At 39.8% G+C, this 27,441-nt stretch overlaps 1 protein-coding gene across 1 annotated transcript in view; it reads left to right on the plus strand.

Annotated features, from left to right (window-relative positions):
• PRKX (protein kinase X-linked) overlaps positions 1–27,441 on the plus strand; it is a 66,951-nt gene that overhangs the window by 26,129 nt on the left and 13,381 nt on the right. Inside the window, exons 2-3 of the mRNA XM_048494841.1 lie at positions 14,514–14,682; positions 18,662–18,925. Coding sequence (XP_048350798.1) covers positions 14,514–14,682; positions 18,662–18,925 — 433 coding nt within the window. The remainder of the gene's footprint in view (positions 1–14,513; positions 14,683–18,661; positions 18,926–27,441) is intronic.

The raw sequence follows: 27,441 nt of genomic DNA on the forward strand, positions 1-27,441 counted from the left end.
AATGACCAGATTTGAGTAATATTAACGTGTTATTAGTACCAAATTTGCTAAGTAAAAACTGTCTTCAGTAAGGTATTGTTTTCAGTGTCCATCAATTGAAATCAATGTCCATCCTCTTCAAATAATTTTTTTTTAAATTTAAAGTGTCTCAATTGCATGATGATTTTTTAAATATCTGAAAAGTTACAATTATCTTACCTTTATACAGAGGTGGGATTCAGCCGGTTCCAGACGGTTGGTTGTTAAAATTTTCTCAGTTCACAGAACCTGTTGTTAATGATTAACTCCATAAGGGACAAGGGGGCAATCTCTGTCCCTGGGTGCAACACAACTCATCAAGTAGGGGATGCAAAATCACCCCCAGGGCCCCCCTGCCCTCCATAGCACCCCCCACTCCCACCCCCACCCTGCGGCGCCCACCCCCACACTGGTTTCGTTTCAGAGCGAGATAGGAATTTGCAGGCGATCCCTAGCAGGGTCTCTTTTCTGCAGCCCCCTGCCGGGCTGTCTCTCTTCAGCCTCGTCCACCCCCCGCCCACAGCTAAGCTGAGCAAAGCAGAGGGGAGACGTAGCTGGCTGCCAGGGGAGAGGAGTCCAGGTACGCACTTGGGGTTAGAGAGAGAAAAAAACAGGCAGAGGGGCAGACTGGAAACTGCTGGAAAGGGTAAGCAGAGCAGCAGCCAGAGGTTCCTACCCCAGAGGGAGGAGGTGGAGGAGGATGGGCGTGGGTGGCCTCTGAGTTAAGCAGCACCTAGAACAGGGGTGAGGGAACTCTTTCCCCCTCAAAGAGCCATTTGGCTCCCTTCCCTCCCCCTCTCCCCATTACCTGCAGGGCAGGCGTAGATGAGCTTCGGCTCGACCATTACAGCCCGGCCCGCCTTGAGCAAAATGAAGCCTCCAGCCTCCCCTTGCAGGTAACCCAGTGACTGACCCTACCAGGGCCCCGGCGGCTTGAGACAAATCTTTAGCCTGCAAAAGGAGCAGAGTGAAGTGACAATGACTCATTGTGGCGACTTCCTTGGCAATCTTCCATGCCTGCAAGGATATTATTCTGTTACAGTGATAAGAGTCAAAATGTGTATTAAATTGAAGCCATACAAGGATATTATTCTGTTACAGTGATAGGTCAAAATGTATTAAGTTTAGACTTTTTTTAATGAATTTAAGATGGATGTTTTTAGTTCATCTGTGTTTTAAATAATTATTTAATGTGATGATTTTTTATTGTTTATTATATACTGGAAACTTCTCTGAGCCACAGAGGCTGAAGGGTGGCATGTAAACTGTATAAAATAAATGCATTAAATAAAGTAGACTGGAATTTGCGTAGGCATTACTACCAGGAAAGCCAGTATGATGAAGTGGTTAGGATCTGGGGAGACCCAAGTCTGAATTCCCACTCTGATATGGAAACTGGGCCAGGCACTGTCAGAGAAGAGAGGGATAATAAAGTAAGCTACTTTGGGTATCCCAGATCCTAACTCAAAGAAACTTACACACTGCATATCACACCTCTATAAGCTCTTTGAAAAAATTTAGTGTTTATGGCTATCTTAAATTATTCATGTTTCTGCTTGTTCCTTGATTGTATGCCAAGCAAAAGATTGTCTTGTAGTCTTTTACAAGCTTGGACCACAAGAGAATCATGTTTTTTACGCAATGTGAAATTTGTGATGAGGTATGCCTTGAAGAGTGTCAGTTGATGGGCAGAGTTAAGGTAGAACTAGGAGGAAAAGCAGTTAGAGCCTGGGACTGGGAAGAAGTTAAGACTAAGAGCATTGTCAGTATTAAAATTCAATGTGTGCAACTACTGTGAAAAACATGACTTGAGATTTGTCCCTGTCCTCCCTCCCTCCCTGGCTCTGTGCTGTGTTTCCAATGTTGGGGGGGAGGCAATTGGGGGTGTTGGATATAATGAATTCCATAAAGCGTTTTCCACGGCAGTAATAAAACATTTTGAAAGCATTTTGAAAATGTTGTCAACAAATTTTATTTTTTCTGTGGCGCACGGCCCCATTGCTGTGAATTTCAGATTTGTGAGTTGGGGCATGTTCTATAATGTGTGATTGTGGCTTTTGATATGACCTGGGGCAAAGAGAAGCATTGTTTTGTCAGGGTGGTAGAGGGCAGCCACCCATGGGGGTAGGGGCCTTAAGAAACTCAGATTTTGTCCCGGGCTCCATTTTCCCTAGAAATACATCTCTGTTAAAAGAAAATATGACCTTCTACTTTCAGTTTTGTAGAGGCTAAGTTCTGCCTCATGAGGGAGGGCACTGGGCTTGAAAACTGGTGAAAGTACCAACAACAGTAATGGAGGGGAGGTACAGAAAAATCCAGAGGCGGAGTGAGGGGGAACTGCACCTGGGGCGCGCAGACCCTGCGCCCCTGCCGCAGCACTGCCCACCCTGCTCTGGAATGCCCCACCCCCAGAACGCCCAGGCCACGCCCCCACCGTGTCACTCCCCTCCTGGTCCCGTTGGCCCCACCACCATCGGAACCTGTTGTTAAAATTTTTGAATCCCACCACTGCCTTTATATCATGGCTTGGTGTGGTAAAAACTTGCTGTATGTGTCTCTTCTTTGAGCTGCAGGGATCTTTCAGCCAGTTTAACATGTGCATGCTTTAAACTGTTTTTTTTTTTTTTTTGGAGAACTGTGAGTCCAGTGTTGTTGTTGTTGTTGTTGTTGTTTTGCCAAATGTTAATTTTTGTAAGTGCAAGATGCAGATGAAGATTGAACAGAATGTAGTGAAGATAATTCTGAGCACTTTAGTGTAAATAGTGCTGACTGTTTATGTATCTAAAATGTTTGAACAGTGATGGGGGTTAGATATCATTGAACTGCATGAGAGCTGTCAAAGTTCGGCAGTTTAAAATGTTATTAAGCATTACATTGAAATTACATTTGTTACATAAATTAGTTCCTGTGTCTTCCTCCCCCTTTCCAAGTGTTATTATAGCAAGATATATTTAAATCTTTTTTACATAGCTAAGCTTGTGAATAATACTTCTAAAGCAGGAAATTGCTCCAGTATAATACAAAGTGTCTTTTTATTGCTCTCTAACTCCAATGGGAAACCTTTGCACTGTGCAAAAGTTGTTAGCTTTTTTTTTTTTTACAAAGACTCAGTTTAGATTATTAACTCAGATATTCTTGTTGTGTAAAAGTAGCATTAACATTGCTTTTAAGGTAAAGGCTTGCCTATTAATTACATGGGTTCATTTCATTTGCAGTTAATCAAATTTTCAATAATTATATTGTGGAACATCTGTGGAGTGAGCAGCTGTATGTAAGATCCTAGCTATTGTGACATTATCCAACCATTTGTTGAGTGGGCTTATGACCCAGATGGTCCAGTCTAGCCCAATATCTTCAGAACTTGGAAGATAAACAGGGATAATCCTGATTAGTATTTAGGTGGGAGATCATGAATGAATACCAGGGTTGCTATACAGAGAGGCAGCAATGTCAGACCACCTCTATTAGTCTCTTGTCTTGCAAACCTTATGGGTTGCCCCAAGTCAGCTGCAAATTTACAACACCAAATACATGTATGTGGACCATGATAGATCAGCACCACCCCATTTTACTCCATTTTGTATATTTTTTGGCATGAGGACACTTTCCTGGGAATAAGTGTTGTGTGCCTTGAGAATTAAGGGAAATGTACTAGAAAACTTCTGGGTGTGTATTTGTGACAAAGTACAATCCTTTGGACACTTTCCTGGGAATAAGCCCCTCTGTCTCTACTTCTGAGTAGATCTTTAGGATTGTGAGAATTAAAATAGTGTATAGTTATTATAGATGGTATGTTTCTTGGAGATGTAGGAACCCCAAATTCAAAAGTCTGGTTCTGTGAAGCACACCTTGGTCATAGTTTGCTTGGTCGACAAAGGGGGGGATTATCACTTGGTTTCATGATTGGTTTGTAATCTTTTTAGTGTATTGTTTGTGTTTGCTGTATAGTATTTTCACATTGTTGTTACCTTCTTTGGATCATGGGAAGTTTGAAGGAAAAGTGGATATATGCATTTAATTAAACATATCTTTGCCTAACATGCCTATCTTTAGATTAGTAAATTAGAGAAGTTCTTGGGACTAGGAAGGATTTGTGAGGGGCATCTCATTTCCCCCTTCCGCTGTTTCTACTTTCCCTTCCTTGACAATTTCCATAGTCTCTTCACTTTTCTTGATTCCTTTTATCCTTTTTACCCACCAGCCAACCCCCTCTTCATATTCAGCTATCTCTCCTTTCTCTTCAGGAGCCTCTCCGTGGGAATACTCTGGTCAAGTTGCATGGTACCAGCTAAGCCAGGTCCAGTTACAAAGTGAGGAACCTGCAATGACTTGTGAAAAATATGAATCCCTCACTTTCCCCTATACCTGCTTCCCTCTCTATTTCTTCTTTACCATCATCTGGCAGTCCCAAATATAGGTTTAATAGTAGATGGGGAAGAGAAGGAAGCAGGGAAAAGGTCCTCACCTTTCCCTGCTCATCTTCCCACTTACTATTTAATTTTAATGTGGATTCAGCACTTACTAGTCAATCTATCTTTTATCTCTCCTCCCCATCTTCAGTTATAGCCTACCTTTCTCCACGATTGGGACTCGCATACATCATTCTTATTTGTACCACAGGGTCTGGGTTTGCCAGGAAAATCATGCTGTAACCTGATGGTTGTTGCCAGACCTGGTCAGAATGACTTTTTGTTCAGATGTTTAAAAAGCCATGGAAAGGGCCCTAACTGCTCTTGTGGCTTTTACTGACAAAAACAAAATTTTGAAGGCAGGCAATATTGTTGTGGTTGTCTAGCAGCATGGAGAGAGAAAAGTAGACATTTAAGAGAACATACTTGTTTCTTAGAAAGACATAGATCTTTTTCAAGAATAGATGTAATCTGGGTTTCCAGGGACTTGTCTAAAATATCTAAAGTAGACATTTTACCAAAGGCTTTTTCAGATCATAATCCTGAAACTCTAGTAATACCTTTTAGGTGGAGAATAAATAAGACTTTACTTCAAAAGAACACAATTGTTCAGGATTGTAAGAAAAAAGAATTTGTTAACTCAATTTGAACAAGGAAAAAGACTTGAGAATGGTTTGGGATGCAAATAAAGTTTTTATGTGAGGGTATTGATACAACATAATTGTGAACTTTAAAAAAGACAAGAGAAAATGCAGAATATTTTTGAGAAAAATAGTAAAAAGAGGACAGGCTTTAAAAATCCCAAAGACAAAGCTATTTTGCAACAAATTTTTAAAAATACAGTACATAACAGCCAAAGATATGGAAATGAAACTGAAATATGCAAAGGAAAAGAATTTTGAATTTGCAAACAAACTGAGAAAATGGATAGCATGGAAAGTGAGAAAAGAGAGAAAAGAAAATGATATTGAAATTGCAAGAAGGGGATAATAACTGACCATATGTCAAGCTGTGACAGGCATCTCCATCCCTGCTGCAGCCATGCCTGGGCACTGCTCTAAAGAGGCTTCCTGGTTGCATGGGAAGACTGAAGAACGCAAACAGCTCCCCCCACAAAGCCTCTATGTGCCTCAATAGACTTATGCCACCCAAAAAGCAGGCTTAAGTCCGAAGTATGGGCCACCATGAGGTGTCATCCATCATCCACTTCTCAACTCTCTACTGTGGTGTCATTGTGAAAACCTCCCTTTCACAGTTTAGAGGAGAGCTTCTTGAAGCAATGTGGGTTATCTCCCAATCATTTTTTATCCACAATTATTGCCTGATTGTAGTCACAAAGATTCTTTGCATTACACAAAGGCTTTAAGACTCCATCAATCCCACACCAAAAGCCTTTGTTATGTGCATTGATTATAAGTTGGTATATACTATTACCATATTCTTGCTAATATAAACACCATTTAGAATACTGGAAAAACCTGAAATTTTGTTCCCTATGATTGCTTATTGATATATTTGACAAAGGGTTATATATTTTGTTATATATTTTTGACATAAGGCTGATGTTTTGTCTATAGTGTACATATTGAATATGTTGGTATATATCATTACCATATTTTTGCTAATTCAAGCTCTGTACAGAATACTTGTTATAAGCAGGTTGTGTTGATAAAAACAGTTTTGGGTTTTGTGAAATAAAATGCTTATGCTAGCATATACATTTGTGCTTATTGTATTCTAATAGATACTTAGCCTCAACACAGATTCTTGTTTTGGATTATGCATTCTCTGTTAAATGTTGTCAGCAAGCATATAATTAAAACTGGAGTTTCACAAGGTAAGTGACCACTATTATCAGCCTCTGTTTTTATAATAGCCACTTTGTTATAGACAAATTTAATAACATGTATATATTTTTCTTGGATTAAACTACTTTTCATGGTAATTAGGAAAACTGTTTAAGAGAATTGGATTAATAACACAGGGACTTGTTTGTGAGCTTCTTTTCTGCATTAATGTCAACTCAGACACTAATAGGCATGTGGCTGGGGGAGGGGAGCACTCCATAATCAGCTAAAGTTCTTAATTTGCTATCAGAATGCTCTGCAGTTGTCTCTGTGCATGAACAACAGTTATAGTAAGCAACACTGTTTTATTCAGTCATCTACTGTAGAAGAAGAGAAGAGTTTGGATTTACACCCCACCTTTCTCTCCTGTAAGGAGACAAGGCAGCTTACAAACTCTTTTTCCTGCCTCTCCCCAGAACAGATACTATAATGATTTTAAAGTTGGACTTGAATTGATTGTAAGTTTTTGTGTCTTTAAACTGAGTTCTGAATAGGAGAGGGAGAGAGGGTGTGCCCATAAAATGGCAGGAGAGCTGTGATTGGGTTTTGGGGGAATAGAAGAATATAAAGGGTATGGAGACAGAGTGTGTCAAGTTTAATAGATGGAGATCTCTATGTGAGATTGAGAGTCTGCGCTGAACTCAGAGAGTAGATTCCTGTGTGGAAAAGAGTTCTGTGTGGAAACGGGTTCTGACAGAGATGGCGAGATCTGTGTGAGGGCATGAGATCTGTGTCATATCTGTGGGAGAAGAATTCTGGATGTGTAGTTTTTACAGAGAGAGAACTCAGCGTTAGAGTGTTGAACCTCTCTGAGAAAAAATTTGTCAGAAAAGAACAGAAGCTGTATGATGGTGACAGAGATTCATTATAAGAGTGAAAAGGGTCAGAATGAATTTATTCTGACTGGAAGCTATATGAAGCAGTTGGTGCCTCAGTTATATTTTATTTTAACTTTTGAAAATAATTTGTTTGGAACCTTGAAATTACCTAGCAGTTATAAATAAAATCTTATTTTGGTTCAATGAAATATTGGAACTCCACCTGATTTTCCTTAGTACCACGAATGTCATCTGTTTGTCTTACCTCTTGCACACACTTCCAAGAAAAGAATAGAGTAAAAGAGGAAATAAAAGAGGTTTTGGAATTTTATTCCTGGGGCAGCATACCAAATAAAGAAAGAGACAGAGAAAACAGTGAAATATAGTAGGGGTAGCAGCACATTTGGCAGCCTACAAAAATAAAGATACAGACAGAGAAAAAGGAACATCAGAGATACCTTGTGTGGTAGGTGAGGCTGAGAACGTTCTGAAAAACGGTGACTAGCCCAAGGTACCCAGCAGGCTTCATGTGTAGGATCATGAAAACAAATCCAGGTCAACAGATAAAAGTCCACTGCTCATGTGTAGGCGTGGGGAATCTCCAGATTAGTGTTTACCTACACTTAATCACTACATCACGCTGGCTGTATAGCAGTAATAATAGGTTTGTTATTATGATTGTGACCTTGTTTAGTCTTCCATTTCCACTGCAGAACATTGCTTAGCATTCTTTAATGGTTCTAGGCTACTCTGATTTTCCCTGGAGCATTGAAAGCAAGATGTTTGCCACATGTCTGGAATAACCTGTCCATGTTGTTTCTAGAGCTTTATAAATAACAAAGTCATTTTGATTAGAGAGTATTTGTGCTTTGCTGTTAGGATATCACAAGTACATGCTTCATTCCGTCAAGAGTTAACTACTGAAGTCACATGCCTAGAATCACATGTGTTTCTGGAAAGATCTCTCTCCTTTCTTCTTCCAGCAAAAGAGGAGAGGCAGATACACAGGCACAGATAGAGTCCTCCCTTCCACCTCCCTCCCCTCCCTTGCATGCCACCCCTCCCTCCCCTCCCTTGCATGCCACCCCTCTCCTCCCCTCCCTTGCATGCCACCCCTTCCCTCCCTTGCATGCCACTCCTTCCCTCCCCTTCCCTTGCATGCCATCCCTCCCCTCCCCTCCCTTGCATGCCACCCCTTCCCTACCCTCCCTTGCATGCCACCCCTTCCCTCCCCTTCCCTTGCATGCCACCCCTCCCTCCCCTTCCCTTGCATGCCACCCCTCTCCTCCCTCCCCTCCCCTCCCTCCGTTAGGGTGGGTGGGCCATGTCCAGATGCCGGGCCCTTCCACCTCCCTCCCCTCCCTTGCATGCCACCCCTCCCTCCCCTTCCCTTGCATGCCACCCCTTCCCTCCCTCCCCTCCAGGGAGGGCTCAGACATATTTAAATTCTCCCATTGTGTCCCCTCACCCTTTCATAGATAGGGCTGTTTAGTGATAGAGTCCAGATTTTAATCCTTCTGTAGCGCCAGATTCCAGATTTTAAACCTTCCCGAGCCTTCTGCAATTCAGTCCTCTAGGAAATGAGGGCAAGAACTTGATTCTGGCTATGCAGTAGCAAGCCAAATGCACTCTGCATGGGCTCAGAGGATCTTGCACAAGCAAGGTGCAGCAAGAGATTTTGAAATTAATGAGGAGAGGCAGATGCCATGCTAAGTGGAACCAGACATTTTTTTCCTGCTCCTGTCCCCCCTCCCAAAGCCCCACCTACCCGCAGGTCAGATTTTCTACGGCAAACAGACGGCACTGATACCTAGACTGAACACTTGATAGATACTGATAGAGTTTGCTGGTCCTATATTTAGTGTAACTTTATTTTATCTAGTAAAGTTCTACAAAACAATTCGCATGTCTGCGTTATTATTTACCCTGCTAATTCATTGCAATACATCATTTGTTCTTTCAACCTTAGATGTTTGTGTAAATTAGCAGCAAATATTAAAATTCATGCTATGTTATTTTAGTGATTGAAACTCCAGATGTTCTTTATAGTTCTTATCATATAGTATGGTCCTAAACCGAGTTATTTCAGTCTAAGCCCATTGATTTCAATAGACTTAGACTGGAGTAAATCTTAAATGGAGTAATCTAAGATTACACAGATAGTCAGCTCCATAGTTTCTGACATTCATCAAAGTCCTACATTTCACTAGAGTCTACTTCCCACAAAACCCAATGGTCATCATTTTGCATGGAATATAACATGAAAAAAAAAGGTCTAAAGCCATTACAGAAGATCTTATGGGTGTCAAAATTGAACCATTTATTTATTATGTACCACCTCTCCTTAGACCTGTCTGAGGTAACAAACTAAAACATGATAGAATCATAAAAACAGCATAAAATAATTAAAATTAACAGCATACTACCTCTGCAGCATTATGAGTATGTTATCTTTTTTAAAAAGGAGGATGGGGGGAGAACACTACTACTAAATGCTTAGTTTCTCGATGACCAGGAGACAAATATCTTGGATGGACTTGTATCATACAAGTTACAGTTGGGTCTTGTTGTAAGTTACCATGAAAGCAAAGTTGTTTACTGATATATTTATGCAATGACAGTAGTGTTAAGGGATTTAATCTCTGTTAAATTCCCTAGGATAGCAGGTGACACAGGTGAATAGATTAAAAAGCTTCTTTTGAACACTGTTTTAATTTTTATGTTTAAAGCACTCCAGTTCAGACAATGTGTAATAAGTAATTATTATTAAAATCAATTTTATTTAGAAGATCTTGTTTTATTACTTCATTTATTAAAAGCTTTTCTCTTGCTTAATTTTTTGACTAGTGAGAAAAATACCCCTTTTTTCTCACAAAGACAAAAATGAAGCTGTGTTAAATGATCACACAGACATAGTGATGACTTTTTTGTTTTGGGGATTGTTTGTATTTTGATTGTTCGCTTATTTTAACTTCTTAAGAAATGTATGGAGTACTCTTTTATCAAGCATTACACTTCATTGGGACCTTTGAAAATAATAGCTAAACATTTGTTTTTAGAATGCATGTAAGTACATATAATTTACTCAGAGATGTTTTCCCAAACTTCAACAAGGTTTTATCTTTATGCTGAAAAACCTGAATCAGTGTACATTCAAGTTGCATCTATAAGCTAGAGGTCATCCACTGATCTGAAAATACAGGAAAGTTTATACAATTTCACATATATGTGTGTCCCTTTGTACAGCATATTTGGTTAACTGCCAGTGGTTCTGTATTTTTGCAAATAATGTATAGGTGGAGTAGAAGATAAATGATTTTGTTAAAACCTTAAGTTTGCCTCAGAGAAGTTTTTCTCTTTATTTATGTGATTTGTTTTATGTTGGAGAACAGGACTTGGATATGCTCCACATTATAACAATCAGTTAAATCTTCTACTTGATATTGTTCTTTAAAAAATCTATTGATTTCCTTCCTCATATCTCTATGAAAATGAAGCCATGCTTTGTATTGGGATAAGCATAGAATCAGGAAATTTCCTAAGGACGCAGACAGTAGTAAAATACTTCGTTTCTGTCTTCTCTGCTGTCACAGTGATGATTGCATCATTGGCAGGATATTGTAATACATGAAATACTTTTGGTAGATGGTTGTTGGTTATGATTTATATCCTTTTTCTTTTAGGAAGTTGTGTCTTTAAAAAAATTATTTAAGTAGTTACATTTAAGTAGTTACATTTAAGCTTTCGATCCCTTCCAGTCCGGCTTCCGTGCTGGGCATGGGACGGAGACTGTTCTTGTCGCTGTCACAGACACGCTCCGTATGCAGCTTGACCGAGGCGGATCGGCGGTGCTGGTATTGCTTTAGAATCTGTACGCAGCATTTTGATGTAATGCCGATCACATTCTGCTTTGACTAGCATGCAGCGCCTGGCCGCCTCCGGGGTGCGGGGCACTGTCCTTCAATGGATTGTCTCGTTTCTCCGGGGCCAGAGTCAGCAAGTGTGGTGCGGGGACCAAGCCTCTCAGAGGTCCCTACTTCATTGTGGGGTGCCTCAGGGAGCGCTATTGTCCCCGCTGTTATTTAACTTTATCTATATCGCGACCCCTTGCTCAGCGTGGTCTGCGGGCTTTTGGGCTGATCAAATAAAATGCAGTTATGCTGATGATACTCAGCTCATTCTGTTGATGGAGGAGGGAACGGTGATGGCCCTGCAGCTCTACAGCACTGTTTGGAAGCATTTAGCTGGTTGGTTACAACAGAGCAGGTTAAAACTTAATCCAAAACCGAAGATGGAGATCGCTTTGGCTCGAGTGGTGGTGGGAGATTGGGAATTTTCAGCCAGCCCGCGTGTGGGAGGGGGCCTCATTGTCACCGGCCTCCTCCGTTCGCAGCCATAAAGGGGTCCACCTAGATTCGTCTCTCTCAATGGAGACCCAGGTGGCCCATATAACCCGGGTTGCATTTTACCATCTTCATCAGGCCCGGCGGCTGGCTCCCTTCCTCTCCCACACAGACCTGGCCACAGTGATTCATGCAACGGTCACCTCCAGGCTGGACTATTTGCTTAACTTCTAAGCTCTCACAGCGGGCCTAGCGAGGTTGATCGAGGAAGTTGCAGCTTCAGTCCAAAATGCGGCTGACCCAGCTTGCTCACGGGGGGCACCTTCCGTGACCATGATTGACCTATATTGTTGTCACCTGCACTGGCAATCCCGGTTGAATTCCGAATCATCTTTCAAGGTATAGGTGCTTGGCACCTTCAAAGGCCTTACAGCGGTCCGGGACCCTCATTACCTTTGGGACGCGCATTACCCCATACGTCCCCTACTAGGCAGCTCCCTGCACGCTCTCAGCAGAGGGCAGCGCTGACAGTCCCTGGCCCCTCCGCCCATGCCCAGTCACGGCTGCTTGCTTGCTTGGCCTCCCACCGGGCCCAGGACACTGCGCAGCCCTGGCCTTGCCTGCCTCAGATGGAGACACTCTTCCCTCCAGCCCGGTCCGAGACCCTCGTGCCGGGACCTTGAGTGAGTTCCGCGCGGGGGCCTGTAAGACGGAGTTGCTCCGCCGGGCTTTTGGGGTGTCCAGCCGCTGAAAGTGCCCCCCTCCTTTTCATCTTATAGGTAGGGTCCTTTCCATCTGTAGGACCCACTCTTTTTCTTTCCCCCTCGGGAGGGTCTAAGAGGGACTTTGCGGGCATTGTTGTATCATGTATTAATTTGCTGCATTTTAAATATGTTATTTAGTGATTAATTTATATATTGTTTTTATGCTTATTGTATTTGAATTTTGTGTTGTCCGCTGCCCAGAGCCCTTCGGGGGTTGGGCGGGATATAAATTTGAAAAATAAATAAAAATAAATAAATAAAAAGTAGCTGTAACATACTTTGAGGACCAAAACTGACAGTCAGCAAAGAAAATGGGATCCTTCAACTCTCTTATCAATGTATACAAATCTGTACATAATTAAAATTTAGTCTTGTATCTCCATGTTCATGTATTTATGTCACTAAATAACCTTTCCTTTTTAAACCATCCATTGATGTATCACTAGGACAAATAATGCAGTGCATTCTAAATGCTTGTCTGAATTTTTAAAAGGTGGAGGCAAGATAACCTTGGGATGCTCTGTAAAGCCCAAATCGGTTTCCATACCTCCTTATATCTACAGCATAGCTTGGGTATTAGTTCTATAAGATATTCTAACTCTCGGGAATATAACTGAGAGTTATATTGGGAAGAATGGAATATAACTTCAGTGTATCTTCCTAAATTACCTCTTTTTTGCCATTTTAAGTCAATGGTATATTTTAAATTACACTCCGTTAAATTTTGTTTTATTTTTGCTACCATTTTGCTACCATTACAAAATTCATGATTAAGTATTATCAACATTGGTTTAAAGCTCTTTTTTGTAAATATGAAATGGAAGACGCTATACAAATTGCTTAAAATATAAGTTGAAGACTTACTGGTGCAAAGAACATCAATTAAAACATGCAAAACCACTCTGGCTTCATTCAGAGGTCATGATAAATTTCTGGTCAGTAGTAATAGGCACTAATCCCACTTATTCTTGTGCTTGCATACTGTATTTTCCCTATATGCAAAGAGCTTCCTGATTTGTGGAAGCTTCAATTAAACAATAATTTATTGTGATGTATATATCCTAATTGATTTCCTCCATAGTATTCCGAACTGAAATTAAATCATGTGATTTTTGTGATACTTTTAAGTGGGTCAGTATGTAATATACAAATCACCATGGATAAATGTTTCATCTTGTGCTCAGCAATAACAAAGAATAGATCCTAAAATCAGTAGTAATAGGCACTAATCCCACTTATTCTTGTGCATGCATACTGTATTTTCCCTATATGCAAAGAGCTTCCTGATTTGTGGAAGCTTCAATTAAACAATAATTTATTGTGATGTATATATCCTAATTGATTTCCTCCATAGTATTCCGAACTGAAATTAAATCATGTGATTTTTGTGATACTTTTAAATGGGTCAGTATGTAATATACAAATCACCATGGATAAATGTTTCATCTTGTGCTCAGCAATAACAAAGAATAGATGAAAGAGATAAGCAGGAATAGAAAAATAAAATTCTGAAGAAGCTTAGTTCTGCCCCAGCAGTTGCCTCTATTACCCTTATATACCTGAGCCCAATGGCCACCATTCCTCCATGAATACTGTTATGCATCTCAGTCAGTGGTGGGATTCAGCAGGTTTGCACCACTTCGGCAGAGCCGTTTGTTAAACTGGTGCTTGTAAACAATCAGTTGTTAAATTATTTGAATCCCACCACCAGAACCGGTTGTTAAATTATTTGAATCCACCACTGATCTCAGCCAATTTCTTCAAAGCTGTGACACCATCAAAGAAATCTTTCGTTCTCTCCTCACTCCTTCAGTATAAAAAAGAGAGCTTTGATAGAATTGCTTCTTATGCACAAGTAGAGTTGCCATTTCCTGATTGGGAAATACATGGAGATTTTGGAGGTAGGGTGATAGGAGGGTGGGTTTTGGGGAGAGGAGGTACTGCAGTGGAATATAATACCTGAGAATCCACTTTCCAAAACAGTCATTTTCTCCAGATGACTGATCTCTGTTGCCTGGAGGTCAGTTGTAATAGCATGGCATTTCTTGCTACCACCTGGAAGCTGGCTACTCTGTGCACAACTGCTTAGTCTTGTGCACAAACAAACAATACAGTAAAATATTAATGCACAAGTGAGACTCTTGCTTGTTTAAACATATGGTATCTGTTAAAAATAGCCCGGTGCATAATGGCCGAGCTGTCCAAGAATGCATAAGTCTTGTTTTTTGGGTTAATACATCATTTTTCTGTATTTCTTTTGTATTAGAACTACAAAAAGTCCTTCTAATTTGACACCTTTTTTTTTCATTTTTAGGGACAGGTACTTTTGGACGAGTTCATCTGGTGAAAGAAAAATCAGCCAAATGTTACTACGCGTTGAAAGTAATGAGCATCCCAGATGTCATTCGACTAAAACAAGAACAGCATGTGCACAATGAAAAATCAGTCTTGAAAGAATTGAATCATCCATTTCTGATCAGACTGTAAGCCTTTTTTTTCTCTTCTCTGTTTTTGTGGCATGCTTTTCTAATTTTATCTAAATAAATGCAGATTTGCGGGGGGTGACTAATGTTATACATTCCCTTTTTCTGTGGAGAATACTGTTGAGGGCAGTGTTCACATTTGTTTAATAGCTTGTTTTTAAACTATTGCAAAAAAAGGCTAATTTTAGGATTCAAAAGTATCTTTAGCTTAGGACAAGAGTTGAGCCTCCTATAAATTAACCCATCTTCCCAAAAATAAAACAAAACTCAGTTCTCCTGTGGTATGGCTTCTGTGTCATGTCTGTAATTTTCCCTGCACCTTCGGTTCCATTAAATTTGGCCTTCCTAGGTGGACCTCTGCCATTTGCTGCTTTTCATATAAATCCCATTGTTGTTTGTATATTTCCCCTTTTGATGTCTGTTTAAAGCCTTCCTGATGAATCTCTCCAGGTTTCCGCTAAACACATTCTTCCTTGTCCTCAGCAGGTGAACATTGTGTACAAGGAGGTTCTCAAAAAGTCTAGCCCATAGTCCCAAAATCCAAATCCTTCCTACTTGCATGACCAACACAGCCAGTGGTTCACCTCCATTATCTTATGTTCCCAATATACTGCCCTTCCTCTGACCTGTGTCCCAGTTTCCTTCAGCTTTCCTTTGAGAGCTTCATAGTCAGCCTTAAAGCTTTTAATGGTGTTCAAGGCCATGTCCTTGGTTCCCACAAATCTGTACATTTGATCAAGTTTTGGGATCCAGTCTACAATATCTTTAATTTTTGCCCTTGCAAGTAACACACATCTCAAGTCAGGGGGTCAATATAGGACAGATGACATTCCATATCCCTCAGCAGGGAGTCAACTATGACCAACACTTTCCTTTTCCTTCCAGTGTCATTTGTTCATATCCCCCTGTCCTCCTCCCTCTCTAGCATTCCTTTCCTCCAGGCTCCAAACCTTCTCCTCTAAGAGTTCTGTCAACTTGTACTTTTGACAAGCACATCAGACATCTTTAATAATACTTATTGTAGTAACTGCTGGTGAGCACATTGAAAAGGATCCAGCCACTCTGTTCAGCAAAGTTTGAAGCCTTCTTCCAGCATAAGAGAGTGTGGTGTAGTCTGGAGGACTGGGTTTGATTCCTGACTCCTCCACATGAGTGACAGACTGTTATCTGGTAAATTGGTTTCCTTGCTCCTACACATGAAGTTTGCTGGGTGCTCTTGGGCTAGTTACAGTTCTTTGAAACTCTTTCAACCCCATCTACCTCACAGGTGTTTATTGTGGGGAGAGGAAGGGAAAGGAGTTTGTAAGCCACCTTGAGTCTTCCTATAGGAGAGAAAGGTGGTGTATAAATCCAAACTCTTTTCCTTTTTTCTTGGAAGAAGTGTTAACAACTTTTTAATGGCCATCTATACCTATTCCTGAGACTGAAGTGACATGAAAAATGGTTCCTTTATGTGCTCTACTATTGTTTTGAATATTTTGTGGTGGAGTAATAAACACCACCGGAAATGTGAAATACTGACAAGGTAAAAATAGAGTGTGAGTACAGATTGCAAGAGTGATTTCAACATAATAAGATTGCATTCGATATGGCGAAGGGAAAGTCTTGAACAAAGGAAAAGCAGACATACAAAAAATAACAGTTTCTATCTGATTGTAAAACAATCTTCTCCCCAGTTAGTATGAATACAAAATTAGTAGAACAAATATGCGTGCTGTGTGTTTAAGCAGTCTGTTAATCTCTTAGTTTTGTCATAGAAACTTATTTTTAGAATGAAAGGATGAGATTGTTCTTCAAAGGTACAGTGGCAAAACAGAAGTAGATGGAGTGTAGTAGTGGGATTGCAAAGATACTCACTGGATCTGTGGGTACAGGCAAGCTTTTTTAAAAAAATAAAACCTGCCGTTGCTGACCTCAGTTCAGATTGTGACCATGTCTCTGGGGTTGAAGGCTGTTTTTCCAGTGCATATTGCCTCCAGAGATTTATTTGTTTTGAGAGGAAAATGCTCAAGTTCCATAGAGGAGCAAACTTGCAGGAGAAAGGGTTAACCCCTCCTCTTTCTTCTCAGACTCCCTAAACACTAACAAAGTTTATTTCAGCTTAAACTTTTGTGAATCAAGCCTTGCTTCCTAAGCACAGGAGTGAATATTCTTTCAGAGATCTTTATAACCAAGATCTTGATTGGGAAAGTGGGTTGTGACAGAGAGTGACTTGATTTAAATCCTGTTTTATGTCACTCAGGTGTGAGAGTCTGCTTAAGGGACCGAAACACATGCAGTTGTGAAACATAATAATAAGAAACACCAGAGGTTCCAGACTCTTGAGATATAGGTACGGAAGGATCTAATCAAAATCCACTGTGGGTAATCCACTAACTTTTTTTTTAAGAAAGGGTGAACATACAGTCTAATCAAGGCAGGTGCACTATGAAGTGTGAAACAGTTACCAAACATCTCCGAAACGATGGCACACTGTATCCTGTTTCTAAATTAAGGGATTTCTTTTCTGTTTTTAACCTTTTTTAAAAAAAATAGTAAGGCAGTTTCATGGAACTCCTTGCAACTTGCCTACTTTAGCCGTTACTTTATGAATGAGAAACTGTCCTTTTGAGTTCTACTTAAAGCAGTGATACTCAGTGGTATCACATGTGGGTCTTTCACATGCCACCTGTAACTTTTCTGAGCACCATTCCCCAATGTGGCACCCAATTATGACTCAAGCAAGGCCCTTGTGTGATGGGGATTGTGGTTGGCTGTTGGTTCTGACCTTGAAAAAGCTACTGCTGGAGGAATTGAAAAACTGTGATATCCCCTCCTCCCCCCAATGTACAAGTCTCATGTCAGGAAAGGAGGTACAATCTTGAGGCTGATTATAATTGTGAATCTCCACCTCCACAGCCCAGTGAGTTGGATATCACTGTTTTAGAGTCAAAAGTAACTTTTAAAAGAAAGATATTCCCCTTTCGGAAAGCAGAGTCAATCTCTAGTATACCTCAGGATCCATTTTACACCCTGCTTCATTTTGCTTTTGTTGGTTCAGATGATGCTTCTTCAGATGATTGGCTCCATGGTACATAATTATAGGGTAGGATGACTTCTCCAGGAAGTGCCTTTATAATGTGTTGTAAATGAAAATTTACTCATGTTTCTTCTGTAGAATATCATATATATCAAGAGTAAATAACCTCAAATGATCCTGATGGTAGTGATAGACATTACCCCCAGGATGTGGGGAGATTGTTCCCTTCCATTAAAAACGTGCAGAAATTATCAAAATAACAAGCAAATCTGTGAGGATTACAAATGTACAATCCAGATATTTAAAGTTGTTTGGACATAATGGGTCTTGCATTAGTACAAAATTTGGGCTACATCATCTTTTTGTCTCCTCACATCCTACTTCCTGAAGTTTCATGAAATTGAAATTCTACAGGTACAGTATCCCACTTCCTATACAGCCCCCCCCCTCAATCTAAAAAAAAAGGGGGGGATAATATGTGTGTGAGTTTGGCTGCCTTCGCTCTTGATCAGTCAGGGAGTTACACCAGTCTTCTCATGGTGCTCTGCTCTACTCAGAAGCTTTGAGTTCTTGGTAGTACTTCTTGCTTTTCTCTAGAGATTAATCTGAATTGACACAAAGTGCAGGTCCAGAGGTTATCCAGTTGTTCTTCTAGCTGACATTTGCCTTGACTAGCCTACTTCACCAGACGGATGTGCATGGATGTTTGCCCCAGTTCTCTTGCTCCATTTGTATTGGTTTTTGTGAGTTCCTCTTCGCTTTCTAGCTGTGACATTTCTGTCCTTTGGCCATCTAATGAACAAATCTTGGTGTGATGCTTTTGTTGTAGTAAGTGGGGAAATTATCCTGAGAGACCATTAGGTTTGGGAACAGAAATTTTACAGCATATTCAGTCTGTAAATGAATTCTCAGATCTTTTATAATTTGCTAATGAAATGCTCTGTTTATTCTTTATTACAGATATTGGACTTACCATGATGAACGCTTTCTATATATGTTGATGGAGTATGTACCTGGGGGAGAACTGTTTAGTTATCTGCGCAACATGGGACGCTTCAATAATAGTACTGGACTGTTTTATGCTGCAGAAATTATTTGTGCAATAGAATATATCCACTCAAAAGAAATTGTTTACAGAGACTTAAAGCCTGAAAATATTTTATTAGACAAAGAGGGACATATCAAGCTTACAGACTTTGGATTTGCTAAGAAACTGGTTGATAGGTAAGATTCAGTTATTTACTTTTGGTAGTGAAGAAGGTTGAGCGGGGGGAAGGACACGAGGGGAAACTATATTGAGCTAGTGGTACTAACCATGAAATTGATTCTCCTTCAGTTTACTTATTAACTGGTTATAGTTGTGTCTCTTGTAAACTCTTGAAGACTTTGGAAGAGACTCAGTTACAATATGAAAACTTTTAGAAACCAAAGCATTCTTTACAGAGTAGAAAATGTTCTCAATTTTTTCATCCAAATTAAAGACGGGTAGATGTTTAATGATAAATATATCAATAAGCTTTCTTTTTTCATTATATCCTTCATCTGGAGAAATCTCACCTATATAAAAATTACTGTTGTCATGGCCCAGGATGGTCTGAAGCCAACTGAAAGAGTCCTGTTCTAACCATGCACGAGTGAAGTCAAAAGTGTCTTCTTTGTGCCAGCCTTTGTGAGCCAGTGCTAGGTTGGTTCAGAGTAGGCCTGTGATCTCCAGCAAACATCACACCACGAGCAGAGCTCAGAAGGATCTCTGCTTGAGTTCATGCAAAAACTTTGGTAAATATTAATCAATGTATCCTGGATTAGATGGACAATGGGCTTTGCATCATACCCCACACTTTTAGGTGAAAGTGAACATATATTGATACTCAGTTGCCATCTCATGCAGATACAGTGAAGGATATTGATATAAACTGGCATCTTTCTTCACCTTGAAAAAAATTATGGTTGCCTGAAATGCATATCTGTTAACAGAATTAGCATTTATTGTGGACTTACTAGCATGACCCAGGATAAAAAGCTGAAATACAGTTACACGTACACACTTGTTTTTACCATGCATTTGTGAAAAAGCACTGCTGTTTACAAAATATGTGTGTGTGCACCTGTGCATGCATGTGCTGACTGTATAGATTAAATACATATATAATACCTTCTTATAAGAAAGACTCAGTATCTTTATACATATGCAGTGGTCCACAGTGTGCTGGCCCACTCACCACTGGTGAACGCTTCTCAAGAGCTGTCCCTGGTCCTGCACTGTCTTCAGTGAGACTTGGAAAGCTGCAGGATGTATTACCAGTTCTCAAACTTCCCAGACTCCAGTCCAGCTATTTAATTAGCTATTTAGAAAATATATATTCTGTTTTTCCAGAGAACTTTTTTGAAGAAGCTTATGAAGTAAAAGTAAAACAGTAAGATCTGTACTTGTTTTACAGCTAGGGAGAATGGGTCAGACTTACTCAGTAGTTATGATCATCCTATTGGGAAACACGAACTGCTGATAATCACAGTTTGTGATTATTAGTACTACGTACTAAAATCACAGTTTGTGATTATTTGTAGTAAATATTTGTGATCTGTCCAGATGCATCTTCCACAGTTCAAAAATATTAAATGAGTAATATGATTAGATTAATATAATTACTTTATCTTGCCAAAGTTGCAATCTGCGAAAAGATGAACATTTTTCAGAGTGGTCTGCTGTGTGCATTCTGTTTATATCTTTGAAGTTGCCTTTGCTGTTGCAGAGACTTTTAATATTTTAATAGTTTGTGACTTCTGTACAGCAATTAACACAAATCTGGATTTCAGCTTTTAAATTATTACTAGCAAGAAAAAATTGCTAATCCCTAGTTTAATAAAAACACATTACTAGTGATTACAACAAGATTACTATTAAAGGATAAAATTATGATGAAAAAATGAAGTCAGTTTTGCTTTTACCTTCCATAAACAGAGCCCAAAATTTTTGTTTGTTGTATAAGTAGTCCATTTGTCCAAGAACATGAACTTTAAAAAGTGCTAATAATCACTTGTGTGCAGTACCAATAAGGTGGAAAAACTTCATTACATTTTTTCAACTTCAACTGACCTTTATTAGGCATATCAGTAAAAATAAAACAAAATACAGGACAGTGCGGTTGTGACTTCATTACATATAATGTGCGCGCCGCGCTTGCGCGCACACACACACACACACACACAGAGCCATCAAGTTACAGCAGACTTATGGCAACTCCACAGGATTTTCAGGACATGAGGTGAAAAGATGTAGTTTGCCATTGCCTGCCTCTTTTTGCAATATTGGACTTCCTTGGTGATCTCCCAGCCAAGGCTGACCCTGCTTAACTTCTGAGATTTGATGAGATTTGGCCAGCCAGCTGTTACCATATTTCTGAATTGCATCAAAACATCCTTGGAGAACAAGCTTTATTTGTGGGGGGGAAATGAAGAATACTGGTCTAGCAGTAAATTATGAGGACTGTGGATGTGATGCAGCTACAGTTAGACATTTTAAAATCCTGTTGTTTTCTGTAAGAATTAAATGAGTTTTCACTGTGTCTGTTTTGGAGCTTAGATATCCCATGATCTCTTCCTATATCTTTTGTTTCTCTTTTTTCTGTCTTCCATCCCCTTTGCTTTCCTCAGGTTATTCATGACACGAGTTGACAGCGTAGGCGCAACTGAGCATACACAGAGTGCGGCAATAACCATTGGAGCCAGGGAGTTCACGCAAAGAAAGGATGTATTGGCATTGATACAATATATACAGTTTAAACGGACAGAGCCTTCGGCTTAGGTCCTGTCCCCAGCAAGGAACATGCTTAACTGAGTTAGCTTACTTATATACACTATAATACATTAATTAGCCTATGGCTAGTACAGTCAAAGGTCACATGACTCATATATATAGCTGATGCAATCATGCTTAGTCATTCCCTTTGGCTGACTGCCAACAGGTTACTGTAGTTAGTCCTTCAGCAGGCAATTAAGGCAATCAAGGGTTTTGCCATGCAGCTGTTATACCTTTAGCTCCTGACAATTCATAGATGCACTTGCAGTAAGATTGCTGGTCATAGGTATAGAGTTTGGACTCAAGGGAGTGATCTAGAAACAAGCTGTATATATGATTGTTTAATTTATTTCTTTGGCAGATACTTATTTCACCTTTCTGCTGTTACAAGACCCTCTAGGTAACAACAGGCTTAAACTGGAGTAACTCTGTTCTGGATCGCACTGTAAAAATGCATCAAAATACAACAGTTTAGCATTACACATACATACACAGAGCAAGGGAAAAAATGTTTCACTGCTTTCTCCCTAGTCCACAGTGGTTTTTCTTCCTTTGTGCCAGCACAATATTCAGATGTGTCTGGCAGATTCCTCCATTCCCTCTTCTCTTGACTTTGACATTTGGAAGATGAAGTGAAGGGATTCTCAGATTAGCCTGGATCCAGGCAGCTTTCTCCTCTCCCTGTGATAAAAGGTCGAGTTCTGGAAAAGTGAGAATACCCATAGTAGGGAAGAAGGAAGACTCTAGAAGGGAGTCTTTGAAGCCTGACCAATGTCTTTCATTACCTGTAGTTCAGTGTGTCCATTGCCTTCTTGTTTGGCAAATCATAGTAGAATAAGATATTACACACATGTTTCCAAGGAAAGTAATAGAATGCTGTTGAGACTAGTCACAGAAACACTATTTATTAAACTAATTTTCTACAATACACTTTCCAGGCTTGATGAAACTGGATATTTGCTTCAATACAAGCAAGTGGATAGAAGTAGCAAGTCTATATTTCAGTACTGTGCAATAGAAAGAACCTATTGACAGCTAGTATATAAAAATAAAGTACAACCATTTTTATAAGGTTAGGGCTTCTGGATTGTCTATTTGAATGTATGCTTAGCCTTTATGGAAAGCTGTTTGAATAGAGCTATTGACATTGTAGCTCTTGGGCATACCCCCTCTATTGTTTGTCACTGCAGGTTCCTCTGCTTTCTGTGAGAGCTGAAAGGAATAAAACAGGATCATAGATGACTAGAGAGCAGTTGGTGATTGACTCATGCTGAGAAGGACAGATTGTTGCAATGAGTGAATTTTTAAGGCTATAAATGCCACAGTATTGACAGCAGCTGATAAGTCTTTTTTTGTGTCTGCTGCTACTATGTCTGCAAAATCCCCTTCAGCAGAGTTATGCCACTTGAGGGTATCTTGGCAAATTTGGGCTGTCCTCACCTGAACTATCGTCTGCCCAGTATGATATTTAACCAGCTCTTCTACAGTCTAAATTTATATTTGGCTATTTTGGAGCCCCTTCTTGAAGTATTAGTAGACAGATATTGTATAAAAAGAGGACTCTCATACACTTTCTCAATACACCTTCCTTGCTCATCGTTGTTTATCCAATACTACCAGCACCTCTTTTCACTGGGGAAAGTTAAAGTCCTTTGGCTGTGTGCAGAAGTTATAGCTCCTTGAGATGTAAATAGTGATGTGAAAGATGTGTTAAGCAATACTAATTTGTGATCATTTTCTCGTGAAGTGTGACCCTCTCTTCTTTATATTGTCTGCCTCCAGCCATAGGTTCAAACCTCTTCAGTTTGAATGCATTTGTATGTTGGTGTCTCCTTTTCAGTTAGTAGTGGTCTCTTTCCCAGAATGACAGAACAGGGATTATTGGGGGGTGGGGAGTGTTTTTGATTGGAAAGATTTTGGTTGAAAGGTAGGTGTACCTTTAAACCCACATCCATTTTGGCTGCTTAACCTGAAGTATAAGAAAATTGTTTGTACAATGTATAAACGTATTTCTCATGTGATTCATGGCTTTAAGGCTTTGTGCTTTCCAGTATCTGGCCATGATAATAGGCTAGATACTAGCGAGCTAACTGAATCGGTACAAACATGAGAGGATATTGATTGGCAGGTGTTGTGACGTGGGGATTTCTTATCACTTGATGAAGATAGATTGCAAAGAGCACTTTGTGCCAGCATTTATATTGCTGCAGCGTGTGAGACTGAAGCATCAATACTGAGCATGTGCCCTGGGCCAGATGATTAATGAGGGAGGATTTGCTTTTGTAAATCTCAAGGGGAAGGGAAAAGCCACAGATGTACAATCCTGAATATGGGTCATAATAAATTTTCTTAATAATAAAGCTGCCATCATCCAGTGGAGCAGAGGTACAGCATAGTGTTGCCTCCAATAGAGTTCTTCTGCCGTAGGGCTGGGCCAGTCTGGAAATCGTCCCCATTTCTGTATGCTGCCATGCCTGCTTAGCTTCCTGAATGTAAACTTGAAGCACTGCTCCCAGGCTGAATGGTAGTCATAAGGATTGTGGATCAAGCAGTGTAAGAAAAGTCATACTCTAGAGAAGAGGCTCTTTCAGATACTGCAATAGGATCCCTGCTAAAATAAAAAAAGAACCTTAGCTGATCTCATGCAGTGAATCTCATCTAATCTTGTTTACCCTGACTGGCAGTTGGTTGGTCTAGTTGGGAGTTGAGCCTAAGTTAGCTCTGTTTTAATTTGAAGTTGAAGACTTCAGGCTATGTCTTTGGTCAAATAAGATCTTGAGCAATATAGGCCCACAACCTCACTATCCAAAGCATGGTTGTTTCCTTCTTGCCCAGCAACACTCTGGTGTATATATTGTAGACATTATAATGGAACAGTCTGTTTCACTCTGTTATTTGTGTGTGTTGGTTTAGTCTCATAGGGTAGAGACCCTGCTCCTTAGTTCTGCTTGCTAGTTAGAATTATAGAGTGCATGAACTCCCTTCTCCTGAAGCCAATAGCTGCCATCTATGTATCTTCTTTCTAATAAATAAGCACTCTTTTGAACATATCCACCTGAATGTTTACCCTATTCTTGATTTGCAAGCAAAAGGGAACACCACTGGAGTCAGAAATTGTCCTGTTACTTTTTTTGGGGTCTCCAGCACTGTATAAGATTCCAAATTATTCAATAATGGAGTGTTTCCAACTACTCCAGCTCCCTGCATAGGATAGACAAACTCCCAGCATAATTTCCTATGGAAGCAGCTGTCCTGGCAAGCACAAAGAAGGTTTGCAATAAATACAACACTGTACACAATCCCAGGCAACATCTAACCTTTGTAGCGTGTTCCAGGTAAACTCCTTTTGTAAAAGCCTAGAGGCTGAAGAAAAACAATGCAAAACTAGAAAAAAACATGAGCATTCTGTTTATGGGTCCTGTGTTCAGCCAGCAGCTTTCCTAGAACAGCGATCATTTTCACAGACGCCCCCCTTCCCACCAGCCCAGTTTAGACAGAGTGAATTTGTGGTCCCTCTGTCAGTCTTCTGTCATCACTCTTTTTACAGAACCCAATTGAATGTGGCTTTGGTGACCATGAATAGCACTTTGTTCCAGGCAAAATGGACTCACATAGCCACAAAACTTTGAGGAAACAAGGTGACAAACTTGGTTTGCTATCACATAGCCACTACAACAGCTAAATATGACCATAATTTTTGAAAGAGCACATGCCCTTCTTCAGAGCCACACAATTGTAGTCATCTGAACAACCCTCAGAAGTGTTTGCATGAAATTCCCACTTATACTCTGTAACAGTGTTCCAGGGTAATCATCTTCTGATTAAATTGGCTTCAGTCTAATCTGGGATAAACTCAAGCAGAGAAGTACAGTGCATCATTCAGTAGGACCAAAGATCCTTTTCCTGTTCCCTGCCTTTTATTTATGTACAGCTGGCCAGCAAATACATGAGTTGTGAATTCTTGGGTGTCTCTTTCTTGAAACTATTGGGTTGGATCCAACAAGCTTTCTCATTCATTTTTATCAATTTCCCCTCCTTACTAGAGATGCTATCCAAAATGCCTTTAGCCTGTGCAGCTCTTATGGTTTCCAGTATAGTCTTTTCATAGTCAAAGAGGAAATCTCATATTCTGTTTAAGAAAAGCTGGTTGGATCCAGTATAGCATTTTAAGGAAGTAAAATGTTCTGCTCTGACTGCTTGTTCAAGTCCATAGAATGCACTTGATATTATGTTTTTAATATCCAATAAGGTTTTTTTTAATCTTCGTATGTTTTAGCATAATTATTATCTAATTCATATGACCAGATTAACGTGTCATGTCTCCAAGTGAAATGATATCAAGTGATTACTACGTGGCTGTTGTAATCAGTAGAGCAGCCCTTGATGGAGTAGATTTAAACATCATTATGATAAAACTTTTTTAAAAAAACACATAGATGTGCAGGAACATTAATGTGCTAAAAGTCTTCTATCTGGCATGTTAATGTGCACATCTTAATGGGGGTGACATCAGTCTGACTATGCAGGAGCTTACAAAGAATTGACATGATGGTTTTAAAAGTAGATTTAATATTATCCATAACTGCTGCTAGATGGTGCTAGTGTGCACTGTTTCAACTGCAGAAAAAAACCCCCACATGCATTTTCTCAAGAATTTATAAGGTTTCATAAGCTGATAATTTACAATAGCCAGCCCTTTCACCTTTTTAACATATGTGGATTTCTGTTTCAGAAAAAAAATTCCCCTTCAGAAATTGTGACCTAATGTAACCACCGTGTTGTTCTGTTAACCATTACTTCGTAAGGTTGACTTTGTAAACATGTGTAGCTTCTTCCTGTTACTAAAAACAGAAGAAAACTAGGTTCAGATTAGCTTTTTTTTTCAGATGGTAATTGTAGAAACATCCTGAATTGTAAGACTGCATCAGTTTATGTGCAACACATGTTGTCTCTGACCTGTTGATATATGCCAACATGTTCTAATACAGGTCTTGGGAATAACATTACATTCTGCAGTTTTTGTTAATATTTCAGTTGCAATAGTGTTCTTAAATATTGAGAATTTTGTATATTTCAAAAGTGGAGTTTGTTACAAGTTGTTTAACTTCAGGAAAGTATCATTCTTCACAGGGAGATATGGGACTTTTGTTCTCAGCTTTTAAAAAAAGATATTGTAATATGTACACAGAACAGGTATATCTATCCCTTTGAACACACATAAAGCTGCCTTTCACTGAATCTGACCCTTGGTCTGTCAAGGTCAGTATTGTCTACTTCAGGGGTCTGCAACCTGTGGCTCTGCAGATGTTCATGGACGACAACTCCTATCAGTCCCTATTAGCATGGCCAATTGGCCGTGCTTGCAGGGGCTGATGGGAATTGTAGCCCATGAACATCTGGAGAGCCACAGCTTGAAGACCCCTGGTCTACTTAGACTGGCAGCAGCTCTCCAGGGCTTTAGAGGTATTTCACATCATCTACTGCTTAGCCCTTTTAATTTGAGATGCTGAGTGTTGAACTTGGGACTTCTGCTTGCCACACAGATGCTCTACCACTGAACTACAGCCCCTCCCCTCCACCTAACCATTCAATTGTATTCTCATCCAGTCGAAGTTATTTTCATTGCATGTAATTGTGCTTGTTTTTTGGGGTGGAGGGGGCAATAATGCTAATTAATTGTTCATTTAGCATGTGATGCTTGAAAGTATGTTCTAGTTAATTATAGCTTGCATTTTAATTTACCATATTTTATCGTTGCACTGAGTTAATGTCTCAAATTTTTTAGCAAGCACAAAAAATCTGGGTTGTCAGACCTTAACAGATTTTCTTAGGATCTGAGAGCCATCCCAAATATTCAGAAGCCAAGCATGTTGGTAACAAATGTAGTATTTACATCATCATATGAGACACCTCGAGCTAGTCTCTGAAGAAGGGGCCTGAATAT

The sequence above is a fragment of the Sphaerodactylus townsendi genome, linkage group LG04, assembly GCF_021028975.2.
Source record: "Sphaerodactylus townsendi isolate TG3544 linkage group LG04, MPM_Stown_v2.3, whole genome shotgun sequence".
Taxonomy (NCBI): domain Eukaryota; kingdom Metazoa; phylum Chordata; class Lepidosauria; order Squamata; family Sphaerodactylidae; genus Sphaerodactylus; species Sphaerodactylus townsendi.